The sequence below is a fragment of the Mercenaria mercenaria genome, chromosome 18, assembly GCF_021730395.1.
Source record: "Mercenaria mercenaria strain notata chromosome 18, MADL_Memer_1, whole genome shotgun sequence".
Classification (NCBI taxonomy): Eukaryota; Metazoa; Mollusca; class Bivalvia; order Venerida; family Veneridae; genus Mercenaria; species Mercenaria mercenaria.
In genome coordinates this window covers 8389298-8408034 of record NC_069378.1, presented here as the reverse complement: position 1 = coordinate 8408034, position 18737 = coordinate 8389298, and the positions used below count along the sequence as shown (strand labels likewise).

At 35.8% G+C, this 18737-nt stretch overlaps 1 protein-coding gene across 1 annotated transcript; it reads left to right on the top strand.

Annotated features, from left to right (window-relative positions):
• Positions 1-287: 287 nt before the first annotated feature.
• LOC123561946 (uncharacterized) lies at positions 288-15169 on the top strand. Its single transcript, XM_053530669.1, has 2 exons — positions 288-2756; positions 15092-15169. The coding sequence occupies exons 1-2, from the start codon at positions 288-290 to the stop codon at positions 15167-15169; spliced, it is 2547 nt and encodes an 848-aa protein (XP_053386644.1).
• The last annotated feature ends 3568 nt before the right edge of the window (positions 15170-18737 follow it).

The following is an 18737-nucleotide window of genomic DNA, read 5'->3' as shown; positions in this document are numbered from 1 at the left end:
AATCTTAGTTTATTGTGTTCTGTAAAACTATCTCGATGTGGTTGAGACTTAAAACAAAAAGTTTGATGGGAAATTTATTATAAAAGCACTAAGTCTCTGCTACAATGATTTGGCGCCGGAACCCGGGAAGGAAACATGGAAAAAAGTGAGTAAAACCTTTAAATAAACGATCTTTGGTGAAAGTGAAAAACAAAGTCATTTCGGTGTCAACTACATTCATAACATACGCTGGTAAATGAAATATAATTGTATCGAAATTTTCGTTTAGTGGTAAAAGAGTTCATACAATGTCGGGAGTTAAATATATGAAAGGTGTACGAACTAAGTTTTCAAATAAGTTGTTGAATGAAATTCAAAATGGCTTACGTTTACTGGATAGTGATATGAGTGACATATTACCAGAGGAATCCGTACAACTTCGGCATCGTGTAATGGAAACTAAACTCAACATTAATTCTTATAATGAGAAGCTATCTAGACAGTCTGAGAAATTAGCTCAGACTATCGAAGATCCTGAAGATGAATTTATATCAACAATGATTGAAGAAGATTCTAGTCTATTGGATAAAGCTTGTTCCGTGTATCATAAGCTTCAGCTTTTTGAGGACAGATTAAAACAACTTGAAGAAACGCAAAATACAGCAGTAAAGGAGGAGCACGTTTCACCATTAACTTTGGTCACAGAGGAAATGAGAAAAATGTTTGCAGCCCAGATGGATTTACAGAAGGAGTTAGTCCAGAATAAGCAACTCAAAAAAGAAACAGTGAAATTGCCTAAGATTGACATACCGTCTTTCAATGGCAATAAGTTATATTGGATTGAATTCTGGGATTCTTTTGAGAGTGCCGTGCATAATAATGACCGACTTTCAGAAGTTGACAAATTCAATTATTTGAAAAGTAAACTTACTGGAGAAGCAAAGCATACAATAACTGGCCTTTCATTGTCCAATAAGAATTATGAAATTGCTATACAGACATTGCATAAAAGATTTGGCGATCGACAGGAGACAATAGACATGCACTATAAGGCACTAATAGATATATTTCCAGTTAGAAATTCTGTGGAGAGTTTGCGACAGTTCATGGATAAAACAGAAAAACATCTTCGTTGTCTAGAAGTTCTCAATCAAGATACAAATCAAGAAGTTTTTGTTTCAATGCTCAGAAGAAAGCTACCAAATGACGTACTCCTTCAAATGGAAATTATGAAGGGAGTAGATAAAAAATGGTCTGTAATTACATTTCGTGAACTACTTCGACAATACATTGTAGCAAAAGAAAAGGCCGAAATTACAGATAAAGCAAAATCAAAATTTGAGAACAGAGATTCAGTTCGTCCGAATTCAAATCCGAGGTACAGCATGAAAGGGTTCTCAAAGCCTTCAATACATAGTGCCTCATCAAGTTCATTGATTACAAGTGAAAAGCAAGAAAAAACAAAAGTTATATCTGCGAAGTGTAGATATTGTGACAGAAATCATTGGAGTGATGAGTGCACGAAGTACCCAACAATTGAAGATAGAAAGAAACGTATCAAAGGCAGTTGTTACAGGTGTTTAAAGGAAGGACATATCTCCAGTCAGTGCAAATCATCAAAAACGTGTGTCTATTGTGGTCAAGTAGACGTGCACCATAGAAGTTTATGTGCAAAGAAATTTAAAGAAAAGAAAAATAAAGAAGGTGCAAATTTTTCTGGAGAACCTGAAATTCTATCGGAAAAGAGTGATACCGGAAACGTGCAGGAAGAAATAGGACTTCTTTCTTGCAATGAGTCTGTAATGATGCAAACAGCCAAATGCATCGTAAAGAATCCTGATGAAGACAAAAGTGAGGAAATTAGATTGATTCTTGACTCAGGCTCGCACAGAACATATATCACGAGGGATTTGGCCCGTCGTCTCAGACTAAAAGAAGAAGAAGAGCAGGAAATCCAATTGGTAACCTTTGGAAGCGAAAAGGAAAAATCAATAAAAACAAGATCAACAAGATTAAAAGTGAAACTCAAGAATGGAAAGTACATAACTTTGGTTGCAAATATAGTACCAAATATCACTGGAACAATTACCCGCAGACAAGTAAAACTAGATTCACCAAGACAGTTCTCTGGCTTAACAAAAAATCTAACACTGGCTGATACAATTCCAAACAAGAATGAATCAGTTTATCTCGATTTACTAGTAGGTAATGATTACTATTTAGATATTATACAAACAGAGAAGATAGAAATACAACCTGGACTTTATTTGCTGTCGTCCAGTCTCGGATGGATATTGTCGGGCAGAATGAAAACAAGTGATATTGCCGTAAACACAAATGATTCAGCTATGTTAATTCTTACGTACGGAGATAATATAACTGAAACCAAACTTTTTACAGATGTTGACGAAGTCATTCCAACAAAACCTAACTTGGAGGACTTTTGGAATATTGAGAGTCTTGGTATTACAGATACATATGACAAACCAGACGATCAGGCTGCTATGACACATTTCAGGGAAACTCTACAGTTTGAAAACGATAGATATCAGGTTACTTGGCCTTGGCGGGATGAGTTTCCAGATCTTCCAGAAAATCGGGGATTAGCAAAAGGGAGATTGAAATCACTCGTTTGTAAGCTAGCAAAACAACCTGAGCTCTTGAAAAGATATGACGATGTCATTAAAGATCAGCTAGAAAAAGGAATTATTGAGAAAGTTGATAGGGAGTTAAGTGACGGGTTAAGGCATTACAGCACCTTGTGTCACATGATGTGGGTGATGAGGTGGAACATCTATTTTAAGTCTGAATCAAATCCATTCAGTAGTAACTGAGATATAGTGAAAATACATCAAAATTTACCTTAAATTCTAAGTAAAAAGGGGCATAATTCATGAAAAATTGGTGTCAGAGTTATGCACCTTGTGTCACATGATGTGGGTGATGAGGTGGAACATCTATTTTAAGTTTGCATCAAATTCATTTTGTAATAACTGAGATAGAGTGAAAATACATCAAAATCAACCTAAATTTAAAGTAAAAGGGGACATAATTCATAAAAAATTACGTCAGAGTTAAGCACCTTATGTCACATGATCTGGGTGATAAGGTGGAACAACTATTTTAAGTTTGAATCAAATCCATTTAGTAATAACTGAGATATAGTGAAAATACAACAAAATTAACCTTAAATTCTAAGTAAAAGGGGACATAATTCATGAAAACTTGGTGTCAGAGTTATGCACCTTGTGTCACATGATGTGGGCACATGATGTGGGTGATGAAGTGGAACATCTATTTTAAGTTTGAATCAAATCCATCCAGTAGTAACTGAGATATAGTGAAAATACATCAAAATCAACCTTAAATTCTAAGTAAAAAGGGGCATAATTCATAAAAAATTGGTGTCAGAGTTATGCACCTTGTGTCACATGATGTGGGTGATGAGGTGGAACATCTATTTTAAGTTTGAATCAAATCCATTTAGTAATAACTGAGATATAGTGAAAATACAACAAAATTAACCTTAAATTCTAAGTAAAAGGGGACATAATTCATGAAAACTTGGTGTCAAGAGTTATGCACCTTGTGTCAAATGATGTGGATGATTAGGTGGAACATGTATTTTAAGTTTGAATCAAATCCATTTGGTAATAAATGAGATAATAGATTTCAGGACGCGACGCGACGGGACGGGACGGGACGGGACGCGACAAAACTGACTCCTATATACCCCCCTCAAACATGTTTGGTGGGGGTATAATGAAAGTCAAAAGTCTGCATTTAAAAACTTACTTAGCAAATATCAAGATGTAGGATGATGAAGAAGGTCACACAATTTACATTTTACACTCGGGAAAGAGTATATGCATATTATTCGGTGCCTGATTAAATCTGAAAGAAGCTATTACATGACAAGAAGAGTTGTTAGCACTAAAATGTTACTTGAATTAAACACTTCCATCACTTCCAGTAAAGAACAAATTTAAAGTGACACTGTGATCATGGCAGTGAAAGTTCAAGGATACCGAAGATCAGTTAGCCAGATGGCTAGCGTTTTTACCAGTATATCATTATACAACAGAATATAGACTTAGCAGAATACACTCAGACTTTGATTCCATGTCAAGAAGGCCATCATTGTGTTGACCAAAGCTGCAAATATTATGTCCAGGTTGAATAGAAATATTTTCTTACAGATAAACCAGGTTTAAATGAAATTTGACTATTAACTATCCAAGACCTATCTTATGTATAACAGGGTAGAATCCAGAGGCAACTCCTTTTGAAAAGTGTACAAAGAGAGGTACCAAAACTATTATACATACAGTCAACACCACCAAAACTATATAAACAATCAAGGCAGATTTAGATACAGTGTTTCAGTTATGTAATGGCGGGAAGTTAACCTAACCAGTGTTCCAGGATCCTGTACCAGTACAAATCTTTTCTCTTCAAGTAACTGCCAACTTCCCCACATGAATCACGGGTGGAGGACAAATGATTACAGACACAATGTCATTACAACTGTCATGGTAAACATGCATCTCGTCCGAGGATCGAGCTCACAACCCGCCATCTGTATATCTGTGCTCTCCCTATTGAGCTAAGTGGGTGGGCTCGTATAATTATAATGGTAGCTAAAGATTTATTCATTAAATGGTTGGAAGCAATATCCCTACAAAACCTTGAAGCTACACACATGAGCACTTAATCAATAAATAAATTCATCTGCCAGTTTGATGTTCCATCAAACCTACATAGTTTGTTTTGGGTTTAACGCCATTTTTCAACAGTATTTCAGTCATGTAATGGCGGGCAGTTAACCTAACCAGAGTTCCTGGATTCTGTACCAGTACAAACCTGTTCTCCATAAGTAACTGCCAACACTTCCCCACATGAATCAGAGGTGGAGGACTAATGATTTCAGACACAATGTCATTTATCAAATAATCACAGAGAACATACCCCCAGCCCGAGGATCGAACTCACGACCCTGCGATCCGTAGACCGACGCTCTACCTACTGAGCTAAGCGGGCAGGTTACATACTGATTGTGGTTGGTGTTTTGAATCCGAGATATTTCAAGATGTTTTCAATTATTAGGTATCTACAATACAAGAACTTCTGCAGCTCAACCAATTTCTGACATTTATGTCCCTGACGTGGTCAAAACTTCAACTTACCTGTTGATTTACTGATGGGAAAACAGGCTGATGACTTGCTTCAAACAGTGACAGACCGTGCCAGCAGCCTAGAGAAAAACAATTTATAAAACACATGAAATTCCACAAAGATATGTGAATAATGCAAGCACCAATATGAAGACACTTTACAACACAAATACCAGTTTGAAAGAGGACCAAGAAGGTGATGCAGTGGACGTTATGATCCAACAACGGAAAAATCATAAGCTCCAGATAGACTGGAAGGGACATAATTATATCATGTTGCTTATCAAAAAAGAGGGTCATTGACCCTGAAGCGCTCACCTGTGTACAAGGCTTCAAGTGTGTTTTTATAAGTACAGAGTTAGGTTTCTCCTACGTTAGCCTATACCCTGAAATCCCGAAAAATAAGCCGGTTTTGAAAATAAGCCGGTATTGGAAATAAGCCACCATTTCACTACAGGCAAAAAGGGCTCATAAATTAGCTGCACTCAAAAATAAGCCGTCCAAGCTTTGTGTCAGAATTAGTATCATTATGATTTTGTTAGGACACCATGTAAGATTGCAAAAGTTACCAATCTGTACATAGCAGATTTTCACTTGTAATAGCAGGTTAATACCTGGTTAAACTGACAACATAATGCAGTGTTTATTACGTATATTGTAAGTTATTCACACCCGCGAATTTGTTTGTAAGGCCAGACAAAACTTTTTAATGGGTAATTATCAGTAAGCAATGGTTTATTTTCATTTAGAAATTGTAACAAAACAGGTATGACAGAAGTTTAAGTATTTACCGACGTCAATGTTTTTACTAACAAGAGCTGTCAGTGGACAGGGTGCTCAACTATTCTCCGTGCTTGATAGTATAATATAAGCTATGAGTAAAACTTTAACATTACAATAAGCATATTCTATGTCAAAAAGGGGCTATAATTCAGTCAAAATGCTCGATAGAGTTGCCTCCTCCGTTTTACAGACTGGGGTCATGATGATAAACAAGTATGCAAAATATCAAAGCAATATCTCAATGGACTTTGAAAATATTTGGGGTGGTATGCAAACTTTAACATTTCAATAAGTATATTCTAAGTCAAAAAGGGGCCATAATTCAGTCAAAATGCTCGATAGAGTTGCCTCCTCCGTTTTACAGACTGGGGTCATGATGATAAACTAGTATGCAAAATATCAAAGCAATATCTCAATGGACTTTGAAAATATTTGGGGTGGTATGCAAACTTTAACATTTCAATAAGTATATTCTATGTCAAAAAGGGGCCATAATTCAGTCAAAATGCTCGATAGAGTTGCCTCCTCCGTTTTACAGACTGGGGTCATGATGATAAACAAGTATGCAAAATAACAAAGCATTATATCTCAATGGACTTTGAAACTATTTGGGGTGGTACGTAAACTTTAACATTTGTGTGACGCTCACGCCGACGCCGGGGCGAGTAGGATAGCTCCACTATTCTCTGAATAGTCGAGCTAAAAATCAAAAACTATGACATCCGTATCTGCAGTATTTTGGTACTCGAAAATACGCCAGTTTTTAAACTGTTACCAGATATATGTACTCAAAAGTTGGCCGGACTCAAAAATAAGCCGGTCTCGATAATAAGCCACCAAATCCTTACAAAAATTTAAATTAAGCCACAGCTTATTTTCGGGATTTCAGGGTATTATATACATGTCACACACACTTTTGAACCTAGGGCAATAATTTGAACAATTATGGTAGACTATACAGATCTGATATCACATGCCAAATATCAAGGCTCTAGCTATTATTGATTCAGAGAAGAAAAGTTACCATGCTCCCTGGCGGCCATGTTTTTTTATGAATCGGAATAATTTGAACAATCTTGGTAGAGGGTCGCACAAGAACCATTTGTGTAAAATTATTTAAAAATCGGGCTTGCAGTTTCAAACAAGAAGATTTTTAAAGTTTCAACTATATACATATAGGGAAAAGCGACCTCGCCCTCTGGCAGCCATGTTTTTTGACAAATCAAAATAATTTGAACTAGAGGGTGACATAAGGACCATTGTGTGAAATATTTCAAAATCGGACCATTAGTTCAAGAGATGTCCTTTGAAAATTTTTCTATTTTGTGGCCCCTATGGGCAACCAAGCAGAACCTTTAAACAACTTTGGCAGAAGACCATCCAAGGAACATCCATGCCAAGTTTCATCAAAATCCATTCAGTGGTTTTGGAGGAGATGTTTTTAAACAAGGCAGTCTGAAAGACAGCTAAATCCCCCGCCACTGTTATGGATAGTGAAAGGGTAAACCTTTGAACTCGAGCTGTGGTCTTGACCTTGAACTGACATGGCTGACTCATGAATTCTGCAATCATCTTGATGAGGTGATCATTTGACCTAAGTTTCATGAAAATCCTTCAAGGGGTTTAGGAGATACACAGCTCAAACCTTTGACCTTGAGTTGGGACCTTGACCTTGAGTATGTTGACATGGCTGACTCATAAGCTCTTGACAAGGTGATCATTTGACCAAAGTTTGATGAATATCCTTCGAGGGGTTTAGGAGATACAGAGTGGACACAAAATGGAAGGCTCAAACCTTTTGACCCTAAGTTGTGACCTTGACCTTGAGCGTGCATGGCTGACTCATGAGTTCTACACATTGTCTTGATGAGGTGATCATTTGACCCAAGTTTTATAAAATTCCTTCAAGGGGTTTAGAAGATATAGAGCAGACACAAAATGGAAGATTCAAACCTTTGACTTCGAGTTGTGACCTTTTGTTTGTTTGTTTTGGGTTTAATGCCATTTTTCAACAATATTTCAGTCATGTAACGGCGGGCAATTAACCTAATCAGTGTTGCTGGATTTTATACCAGTACAAACCTGTTCTCCGCAAGTAAATGCCAACTTCCCCACATGAAATATTAGAGGTGTAGGACGAATGATTTCAGAAATAATGTCTTTTATCAAATTGTCAGGGAGAACATAAGCTCTGCCCGGGGATCGAACTCGCGACCCTACGATCCGTAGACCAACGCTGTCCCTACTGACCTAAGCGGACGAGCGCATTGTGACCTTGACCTTGAGCCGGCATGGCTGACTCATGAGTTCTGCACATCGTCTTGGATAAGTGATCATTTGACCCAGATTTCATATGAGGGGATAAGGAGATACAGAGTAGACACAAAATGGAAGGCAAAAACCTGTGACCCTGAGTTGTGACCTTGACATTGTGCCGAAATGGCTGACTCATGAGTTATGCACATCGTCTTGATGAGGTGATCATTTGACCAAAGTTTCATGAAAATCCTTCAAGGGGTTTAGGAGATATGGAGCAGACAAGAAAGTGTTACGGATGGACGGACGGAAGGACGGATGGAGACCATTCCTACAACCCCCACCATTTGTGACAGGGGATTAACAACATTGCTGACAATGGACGGATGGACGCACGATGGACACAGCTTGATCACAATAGCTCATCATGAGTATTGCTCAAGTGAGCTTAAAATTACATACATAATTATTTTTTAACAAACCTGCTTTAATCCAGTCTCTTTCAATCAGCCCAAATGTACAGCTAAGGAACTTTTCACCGTGGCCTTTATGTTTGTCTGTAATGTGGTTTAAAACCGACAACCATTTCTGTTCAACTAGATCTCGGTCTCCCTCACTAGTTGCAGCACAGAAATACAGATGATTCGAAATAGAATGGGTCCACATGACTACCTTTTCACACCCTCTTTTCTTCCACAGTGTAGTAAGTTTGGTCTTCACACTTAAAAACAGAAAATTGACAACATGGTGAATAATTAAACTGTATCAAGCCAAAATGATCTTTTCAGTACCAGAATGAAATTTCTTTTTTCTGAAATAGGAAAAGAGTCAGTTTACGATCTAAATGTTTTATCTCATTCTCTTAGGAAGAAAAATAGTATTGTAAACTGCTGATAACTGTCTTCCCTGCTTTTTTTTTTTTACTCGCTACCGTAGTTAGCTTGATTTCGTTGCTTCAATGATCTGGAAAATTTTTAAACTATCACATGTTTTCAGAATGGAAGTGTATGGGAAAATTGAAATTTATATAACCTTGTCATGAATAAAATTTTCTCTACAATGTGGATTTTGATAGTCTATAATTTGGTGAAATAAAATGTATAATATCTGTGTGCTTGCTTTTTAGATTTTTGCCTATGATTAAAGATATCTGCACATTTCAATGTGAATACAAGTCAAAATAATGTACCAATAATTCTGTGGAGTATTTATAATTGTAACCACTGAATGTATGAATCTCTTGTCATGAGAAATACAACTTTATAGGCATACTTAAGTTAATATCATTGAAACATTGGTTCCATTTAACTTGACTAGTAGGAATATCAGTGTTTGCAATCAGTACATTATACACATGCTTATCTGCCATACTTGAAAATACAACTTTTGAAACATAACAAGAGACAACAGGTCCATAGCAACTACAGTTAGCACTTATTCTAATATTACATTTCTTAAGGTTTAGGAGTATATCACCAAAACACAGAAATATTTTATAAACGAATAACATCGTTACCAATATTTTACTTAACCATTACATGTTCTGCCATACTGTCCCGTACTGAAAATATTCTGAAAAAGTTGTTCCCCTTTGAAAATGAATGCCATTTGTAAAGAAATAAAAATAAACAATCACTGAAAACTGTGTTCCACCTAGTTATGTAAAATTTCAACACTCGCATGCTATTACAAATGCATCAAAACAAACATGTGTAACAGTTCCTTGAAAATGGTGAGTTTTTAAAAGCGCTTGACTGTCTGGAAGTGAGGTCTGTTTAAACAGTTCTTTTTTCGGAATTCAATGCTTATATCAGTATACTGACACTTGTTTTATAGAGTAATATAAGTAATATACACGCTATCATTACAAAAACAACAAAACAAGTGTCAGTATACTAATATAAACATTGAATTCCGAAAAAAAAGACTGCCTAAATTGGACCCATTTCTGGGCAGTCAAACGCCTTCAAATACTCACCATTTTCTAAGAACTGTTACATATGTTAGTTTTGATTCATTTGCAATCGCATGCGAGTGTTGAAATTTCACATAATTAAGTGGAACTTAACCCTTTATGAATGACAGAGTTATGGACCGGACACGAAATTGCGGACAGACGGACGGACGGATGGACGGACAGACGGAACGGAATGACGGAAAAGTGCATTCCTATAGTCCCCGAAACTGGTTTTCAACCAGTAGGAGACTAATAAAAAATTCAACCTTTTACCAATACACTAGGTAAGAAATATCTACAAATTCACCTGCAACTGTAATTAAATCGCTAACAAATCGGAAACCTCTATCAAACATACTTTTATCAAATACTCCTTTGTTACCAATTTTAAAACAGCTGTTATAAAATAGTGGCATTGCAAGAATTTCATCTACAGTTTCAACAGGCATCTTATCCATATACAGTAAGAGATAAAACTTCTTAACACATCACACCAGAATTTGTTTTTTAGCCTTTTCATTATATTTTCGCAATACAAATTTCCAAAATTAACCATTCTATGTAAGTCAAATATGGAATTTAACAACACATAACACTTTCCAGTACCACTAAAAGCTTTTCTAATCCATGACATTTTCATACTCTGTTCATATTGATAAATATCTACCATTTTCAGCCCTCCTTCATAATTCTTAACAACGATAGAGCACTGTATCTTTTATGGGCCATTCCATACAAAGTCGACTTAGTCGCCACTTTTGGCGGTTCTGTGTATGTGCGTGTGTCCGTGCATGTGATTTTGTCTGGACCATAACTTTGACATGCATGGATCAATCTTGTTTATATTTGACAAGAATGTTAACCTCAATGAGATGGAGTGTCAGGCACAAACCCCATGTTCCTATCTCAAAGGTTTAGGTAACAGTTGGAGGTCAAAGGTCAAATTGAAGAAAGAGTTTGTCCGGAGCATTTCTTCCTAATGCATGGTGGGATTTTGATGTAACTTGACACGAATGTTCACCATTATGAGACGGAGTGTCAGACGCAAGAATCAGTTCCCTAAGTCTAAGGTCACAGTCACACTTAGAAGTCAAAGGTCAGATACAAGAATGACTTTTTCTGGAGCATTTCTTTTTCATGCATAGCGGGATATTGATGTAACTTGGCAAAATTGTTCACCATCATGAGACTGAGTGTCATGCACAAGAATCTAGAATTACTTTCCATTGTTGAACAAATAGCTTATATTGTAACTTCCTTATTATTGGTCATATGGAAAAATCAAGACCACTTTTCTGTAGTACAACATGCATGTTACATCCAATTTTGAGATGTATTATGACCTATCTCTACTGGTCAGGATTTTTGTGTGGACTTAGATTTTTTTGGCACTCCCAGTTCTTCTGACAGCTGGTGGGCTCGACATGTTACCCGTGGGCATCTTGTTTAAATTATCTATTAATATTTTAGTTGGTGTTGGAAAAATTATAAACAAATTTGTAAAGAGTGGAACTAACAATGATTTAATTACAGTAATGTTTCCAATAGGAGTAAGTAATCTTCTGTTCCAGTAGGATATCATCCTTTTAACATTTTCTAACTTATCATTGAAATTAAGCATTATCATATTATCAAGATCTACATCAAAAATGATACCAAGTACTTGAAACCTTGTAGTACCACAAGATAGTTTGTACTTTGTCTTTATTGATCAGGTACTGTATTTCACTGCACCTATCCAAGTAACATTAGTCTTCACAAAGTTAACTCTTGGACCAGAATAAAATGAAAATTCATGTAGCATATCTAAGGTAGCATGTAAAGACTCTTCCGAGGCATCCAACAGCAATGATGTATTATCAGCAAATTGTGATACATTATACACAACTTCATCAATAGTAATACTTCTAAATTTCTCAGAATTTCTTATTTTAATAGCAACTATTTCGGCACACAATATAACAAGAGGGTCATGATGACCCTGGATCTCTCACCTGAGTAATATGAGCTACATGTTTCAAATGTCAAACTGATGATTTTTAGAAATTTTTTGGAAGATTTTCCGATGTACAATCAAGTAACCCCTGGGGCGGGGCCAATTTTACCCCGGGGGTCATGATTTGAACAAAGTTTGTAGAAGTATACTAGGCAATGTTACATATCAAATATCTAAGATCTAGGCCTTCTGGTTTATTTTTAGCAAATTTATGAAGATTTCCCTATGTACAATCAAGTAACCCCTGGGGCTGGGTCAATTTGACCCTGGGGGGTCAAGATTTGAACAAATTTTGTAGAGGTCCACTAGGCAATGTTACAAGTCAAGTATCTTAGCTCTTCTGTTTATTCTGGTTTATTTTTAGAAATTTTTTTAAGATTTTCCTATGTAAATTCATGTCACCTCTGGGGCAGGGTCAATTTTGACCCCAGGGGTCATGATTTGAAACTTTTTTGTAGAGGTCCACTAGGCAATGCTACAAGTCAAATATCTAAGCTCTAGGCCTTCTGGTTTATTTTTTTAATTTTTTTTTGAAGATTTTCTTTCAAGAAGATTTTTTTAGAAACTGTTGACGCACGACTGACGATGCACTACGCACGACGGACGACGGACATCAAGCGGTCACAATAGCCCACCTTGTCACTTTGTGACAGGTGAGTTAAAAATATAAGGACTAATAGGATCCCCTTGTCGGCAGCCTCATTCTACTTTGAAGAAATCTGAAAGGAATCCATTGAGTTGTACTGTAGTCATAGTATTATGTAAAAACAATCTAAGCCATTTCTTGAATGTGGCTCCAAAGTTTAAAAAATCAAAAGTTTTTGTCAATAAAATTAAAAGATATGACTGATTGTATCAAATGCTTTCTCATAGTCTACTGTGATTAACAGCCCAGGAATCTTTCTTTCTTGTGTTGTTTTTATTATATCATACAATAACCTAGTATTTTCTCCTATGTATCTACCCTGTAAAAACCTGTCTGGTCATGATTTATTAGTTTTGGTAATACAGACTTCAGTCTATTTGCAATAGATCCAGAGGCTAACTTATATATAATATTTAACAATGTTAGAGGTCTGAGTTTTTTTTTTTTAATTTTCTGGGCTTGTTTTCTTCTGGGATACATGTTATTATTCCATTATTATTCCCTGCTTTTGAGTTACAGATAGGGAGCCAATAGTAAACGCACGACTAATAGATCTGACAACAAAATGGCCAAGTTTCATCCAAAAGAACTTTAAAAATTCTACTGTAAATCCATCTGAACCTGGAGACTTATCATTTTTCATATTTTTCAGGGTGTTGAGCATTTCACTATAAGTTAATAGACCTTCTAAACTATCTACTTCTTCTCTAGACAACTACTTAACAGTAATATCTATCTTTTATGTCATTTTCAATATCGTACAACTTTTCTAAAACATTGTTAGAATACATATTTTTATAAAAAGAACAAGCTTCATTTAAAATATCTGACTGATTTGACAGCACACTACCATCTTCTTTTTCTATAAATGGGATAACTTTGGTTGTACAATACTGTTTCTTTAGATTACAGAAATAACTTGATGGCTTTTCACCCTCATCTATGAACTTTGCTCTAGATCTTATTACACGTCCTTTCATGAGCTGCACCATGAGAAAACCAACAGTGTGTTTGCGACCAGCATGGATCCAGACCAGCCTGGTCAGGATCCATGCTATTCGCTAATAGTTTCTCTAATTGCAATAGACTTTGAAAGCAAACAGCATGGATCCTGGTCACAAACGCACTATTTGTTGGTTTTCTCATGGTGCGGTTTTCATATGTTCTGCTCTTATTATTTGCAATTCATTTAGTAAATTCAACAATTCTTCTTTGTTATTCTCGTCTAAGTTCTTTTCTATATTTTCTATTTTGTTTACTAAAATTTTCTCATGTGAAACTCTCTTGTTTCTTCTTATAACTAAAGTATGCAATAATTTTCCCCCTAATTTCCGTTAACAGAGTTTCCAAAAATAACTGGTCATTTATAACAAACTGAATATCTTTGTTGTCTATGTTAACTACATTCTCTAAACAATATACAGGTAAACAATACTGCTTTTTAATCTCGTCAATTTTATCATTTATACACTCTAATAATTAATTAATTTTTAAACTTCCATAGAGGTTTACCATGTTCAATCTCACTGAATACTAATTCTAAACATACAACAGGGTGATCAGACCCATATATGGCCTAAATCTGGTGGTTGCTACATACCCTAGTATTTTTCTTTGTTTACCTTTATTCTGTCAGGTTATTCATAATCAGCCTCACATTTCTGCGCCCGACACTGTAACAGTTTTATATGAAATATTTAATATAACAAACAAATGGTCCCGCCTCCGTGGTCTAGTGGTTATGGTCACTGACATCAAATCACTGTAACCTCTCACTGATAGAAGATCGAGGGTTCAAGCCCCAGCTACCGACCATGTCTCTTTATGTGAGAAAGTAGGCTGTTGGTTATGGAGGATGGGAGTCTAGTACTGGTTCTTCCCAGGAATGATGGTTAGGAAAACTGTCTGCCTCATATGACCGACTGTCGAAAACTTAAAAACAAAAAAACAACACAAAACAAGCAATAACAAACAAATGTCTGATGAGTAGTGACATCAATAAGGAATTTTGGTTTTCCATGTTTGATTTCTGATTAAACTTTGTTTCTGGATAACAAAAGCCTGATTTCATTGTTGATATGAATACAGCAAGTTTAATTCAACTGTTTTAAAAATGTCTTACTTAATAGTGATTGATAGCAGCTAGCAAAGCAAAATCTAGGTTGAGACAACAAGTATGATTCTCACATCAAGAGAATGCAATGTTCATAGAAAACATAATATCACCCAAACAATAAAAAGTTCCACTTTTCATCAGTATACCATAACATCCTACTATTTAGTTTGTAATATTATTATAGGTACAGGAACTTTTACGTTTAGAAGGTGACACAATAGCCATTCGATCAGCAGAGCTTCGACGCCACCTGCAACAATGAGTGAAAGAAACTCCAGGTGCTTGTACTAAGAATGTTTGTATGGGGACCCTAAAGAAGGCGAAGAAGTGTAGGGTGATCCAGTTAGAAGAGGAGAGAGATGCAGTCACTGCTTTGTTCAATGATAGGTTTAAACTTGAAATATTTTATGCAGGGCTATATTGCAATAGCAAATGCACAGAGACTTTATTAATAGGTATATTGACTTCGTTAAGTGTCCCAAGTCTGTTCTACGTAACATGTATTTTGATTCGAAAGGTTTTGAACCAACTGCTGGAACCTCTAAACAGAGACATGTGTATGGTCGTGTAGGGAAGTGATGACACCAAATTACTTTTAGACTTGAAATCAATGAATGGCAGCGATACTAAGTATGATGAATTTTATGATGCTGTTGGAAAATATTTCGACAAACAGATCCTTCATGTACAGTAAAAAGGAAAGAACAAGAGTTATAAATACCTTCTATTAAGTATTTCAATAGAGGACCTTAGGGAAGAGATAAAGAAACATTTACCAGAAGGAACATCTGTACCAAGTACTGAAGCTCTTCATTTACAACTCACACCATCAAACAAATTTGCTGAAACTGCCCTGAGATTTACATCATGGTTTAATGTTAAATGATGAAGTTTTTCAGGTATCAACTCCCTTCAAACATCGTACAGAGCTAGTATGGATTTTGAGGGAAAATTACTCGCTGAATGAAGAAGACTTAGATGGCAAGTCAGATCACCGCTTGACAAATGAGTCAGTTAAAGTATCACTCTTAACTATGTTTCTTGCTCTTGATTTAGACTGCTTAGTTGTGCTTCAGACAGCTCCTAACCACAGCTGCATGAACCCTGCAGAATGTTGCATGAGCATACTTCATTTAGTGTTACAACATGACTCACTATGCCGAGAGGATATGAATGAACAGTTTGAAAAATTATCAAAGGTAAGGTCATCGCTTGGTGCTCTCAGAAATCTGGCAGATATTAATAGAGCATTGATCCAGTCATTAGATGAAACAATTTTTCAATTTGGTGTTGCCTAATGAGTTTTTGTTTCTAAACTATCTTAAAAATTCGAAATCAAGAGAAAAAAAAACATGCCCAAGTCAGGAATCAAACACATTACGGACAGATATGTAATTAACATTAAAAATAAAAAGTTTTACAATTAATGCAGTTTACCTACTAACACAACACATTTGGGAAAAAAAATTAGTAACAAGAGGGTCATGATGACCCTGAATCGCTCACCTGAGTTATATGGGTCACTCACAGTGATGATAATGTTTAAAATGGCAAACTGATGCTAAGATATTAGAAAGTAGGTCAGTAGCTCATATTCATGGTCATTGAAAGTCAGTTTTAAGATCGGTGTGCAAAACTGTACATGTCATCCAAATTTCAAGGCTGTATCTTAAAAAACAAGTAGGTCCGTAGGTCAAGGTCACTGTCAAGTGACCCCTAATCACTTGGGATCATCAGGTAATTACAAATGTATAATTAAACAATCTAGGAAATATAATCTGATAATTTTTGAAGTATTAATTCCAATATAACTCATATAACAAGTAACCCCCAGATTTTTTTAGAAACTGTTGACAGACGGATGACTGACGACAGACATTAAGCGGTCACAAAAGTTCACCATGAGCCTTTGGCTCAGGTGAGCTAATAATGGTGCAACAAAAAGTCATGAGTGAAACTGATATGTTGTGCCAATGCCACAACAATATATGTAGGGCCAATGCCACAATTAACAATGATCTCACAACCTTACAGTCCACTGTTGAGCTATCAAAAAGCAGTGGAGCCCGGGGATGTGCCTAATTATTTTAAAAAATAATTAACTAATTCCAATTACATTGAGAAAATTGCTAATTAAATTACATCGAGAAAATTGCTAATTAAATTAAATTAAATTACAAGCCATTTTTGAAAAGTAATTAATTAATTACAATTATTTTGCCAAAAGTAATTTATTATAATTAATTATTTTATCTCTAACAATTTAGTCATTTGCAAAACAATTTTTATTATTCAACATAATTATTTAGTTATTTACAGTTCAAAACGTTTTTGACAAAATGTGCATAAAAGCAGCAAATCAAATCATTTACTTAATACATGCATGTTAATATCAGCAAATGTCAGCAAGAATTCAGTCATTCAGTTTGTATCAGCAAATGTACACATTGACATTCATATGAGACAGTATCCTGCAGGGATTAACACCTGATTGTTGATACAACAATACCTGTCACTGTGAAAATTTCACAGGCCCATTGATCAGTAAAAAAGCCAATTGAAAGTAATTACATTTAATTGACAATTACAACCCAAATTATTATTATACCACATTTATATAGCACTCTTTTCATGCACTTGTACACGTTCAAAAGTGCTTTACAGAATAAATTGCAAAAATACAAACAAATACGTATACAAAGATAATGCATTCCACATTAACAAAAATCATGAATGAAAACAAGTATAATTTAAAAAAAACAAGATAAAAAAAATAAATGTATCGGTCAATTAACAAAATATTGTACAAAAAAGTGGGTTTTGAGCAGGCTTTTGAGTCTTAAGTCAGTAAGTAATTAATTTCAATTACTTTAATTTAGTTTGTGCTTAAGTATTCATTATTTTCAATTAGATCAAAATTTGTAATTAATTATAATTAATTAAATCACAATTATAACTAGAAAATGCTTTTGTAAAAAAGCACATGTCTCCCCAAATGCAAAGTCCTATAGGCAAGAAGTCAATAGGGGTCAGGAGCGAAAGTCAAAGAGACACTGATGGTTGGCTGCAATAGGGATCATCTACTTGGCATGTCCAGCAATCCCGCTAAATTTCAACACTCTTGGCCTAGTGGTTCTCAAGTCAGTGTTCAGGCTCCTGTGACCTTGACCTTTGATCAAGTGACCTCAAAATAAATAGGGGTCATCTACTCTGCATGTCCAATCATCCTATTAAGTTTCAACATTGTAGGTCAAGTGGTTCTCAAGTTATTTCCAAAAAATGATTTTACATGAACAGACCACTGTGACCTTGACCTTGACTCCAAAATCAATAGGGGTCATCTACTCTGCATGTTCAATCATCCTATGAAGTTTCAACATTCTGGGTCAAGTGGTTCTCAAGTTATTGATCGGAACTGGTTATCAATGTTCAGGCCCCTGTGACCTTGACCTTTAACGGAGTGACCCCAAAAACAATAGGGGTCATTTACTCTGTATGAACAATCATCCTATGAAGTTTCAACATTCTGGGTCAAGAGGTTCTCAAGTTATTGATTCGAAATGGTTTTCCATGTTCAGGCCCCTGTGGCCTTGACCTTTAACAGAGTGACCCCAAAATCGTTAGGGGTCATCTACTTTGCATGACCAATCATCCTATGAAGTTTCATCATTCTGGGTCAAGTGGTTCTCAAGTTACTGACCGGAAATGGTTTTCAATGTTCAGGCCCCTGTGGCCTTGACCTTTCACAGAGTGACCCCAAAATCAATAGGGGTCATCTACTCTGTATGACCAATCATCCTATTAAGTTTCAACATTCTGGGTCAAGTGGT

What these genes read in the sequence shown, in the direction of transcription:
- LOC123561946 (XM_053530669.1), top strand. Translation starts at nt 288, where the DNA reads ATGTCGGGAGTTAAATATATGAAAGGTGTACGAACTAAGTTTTCAAAT. An exon ending in CCTTGTGTCACATGATGTGG is followed by an intron (nt 2,757 to 15,091) that starts GTGATGAGGTGG and finishes ATATTATTATAG; the next exon opens with GTACAGGAACTTTTACGTTT.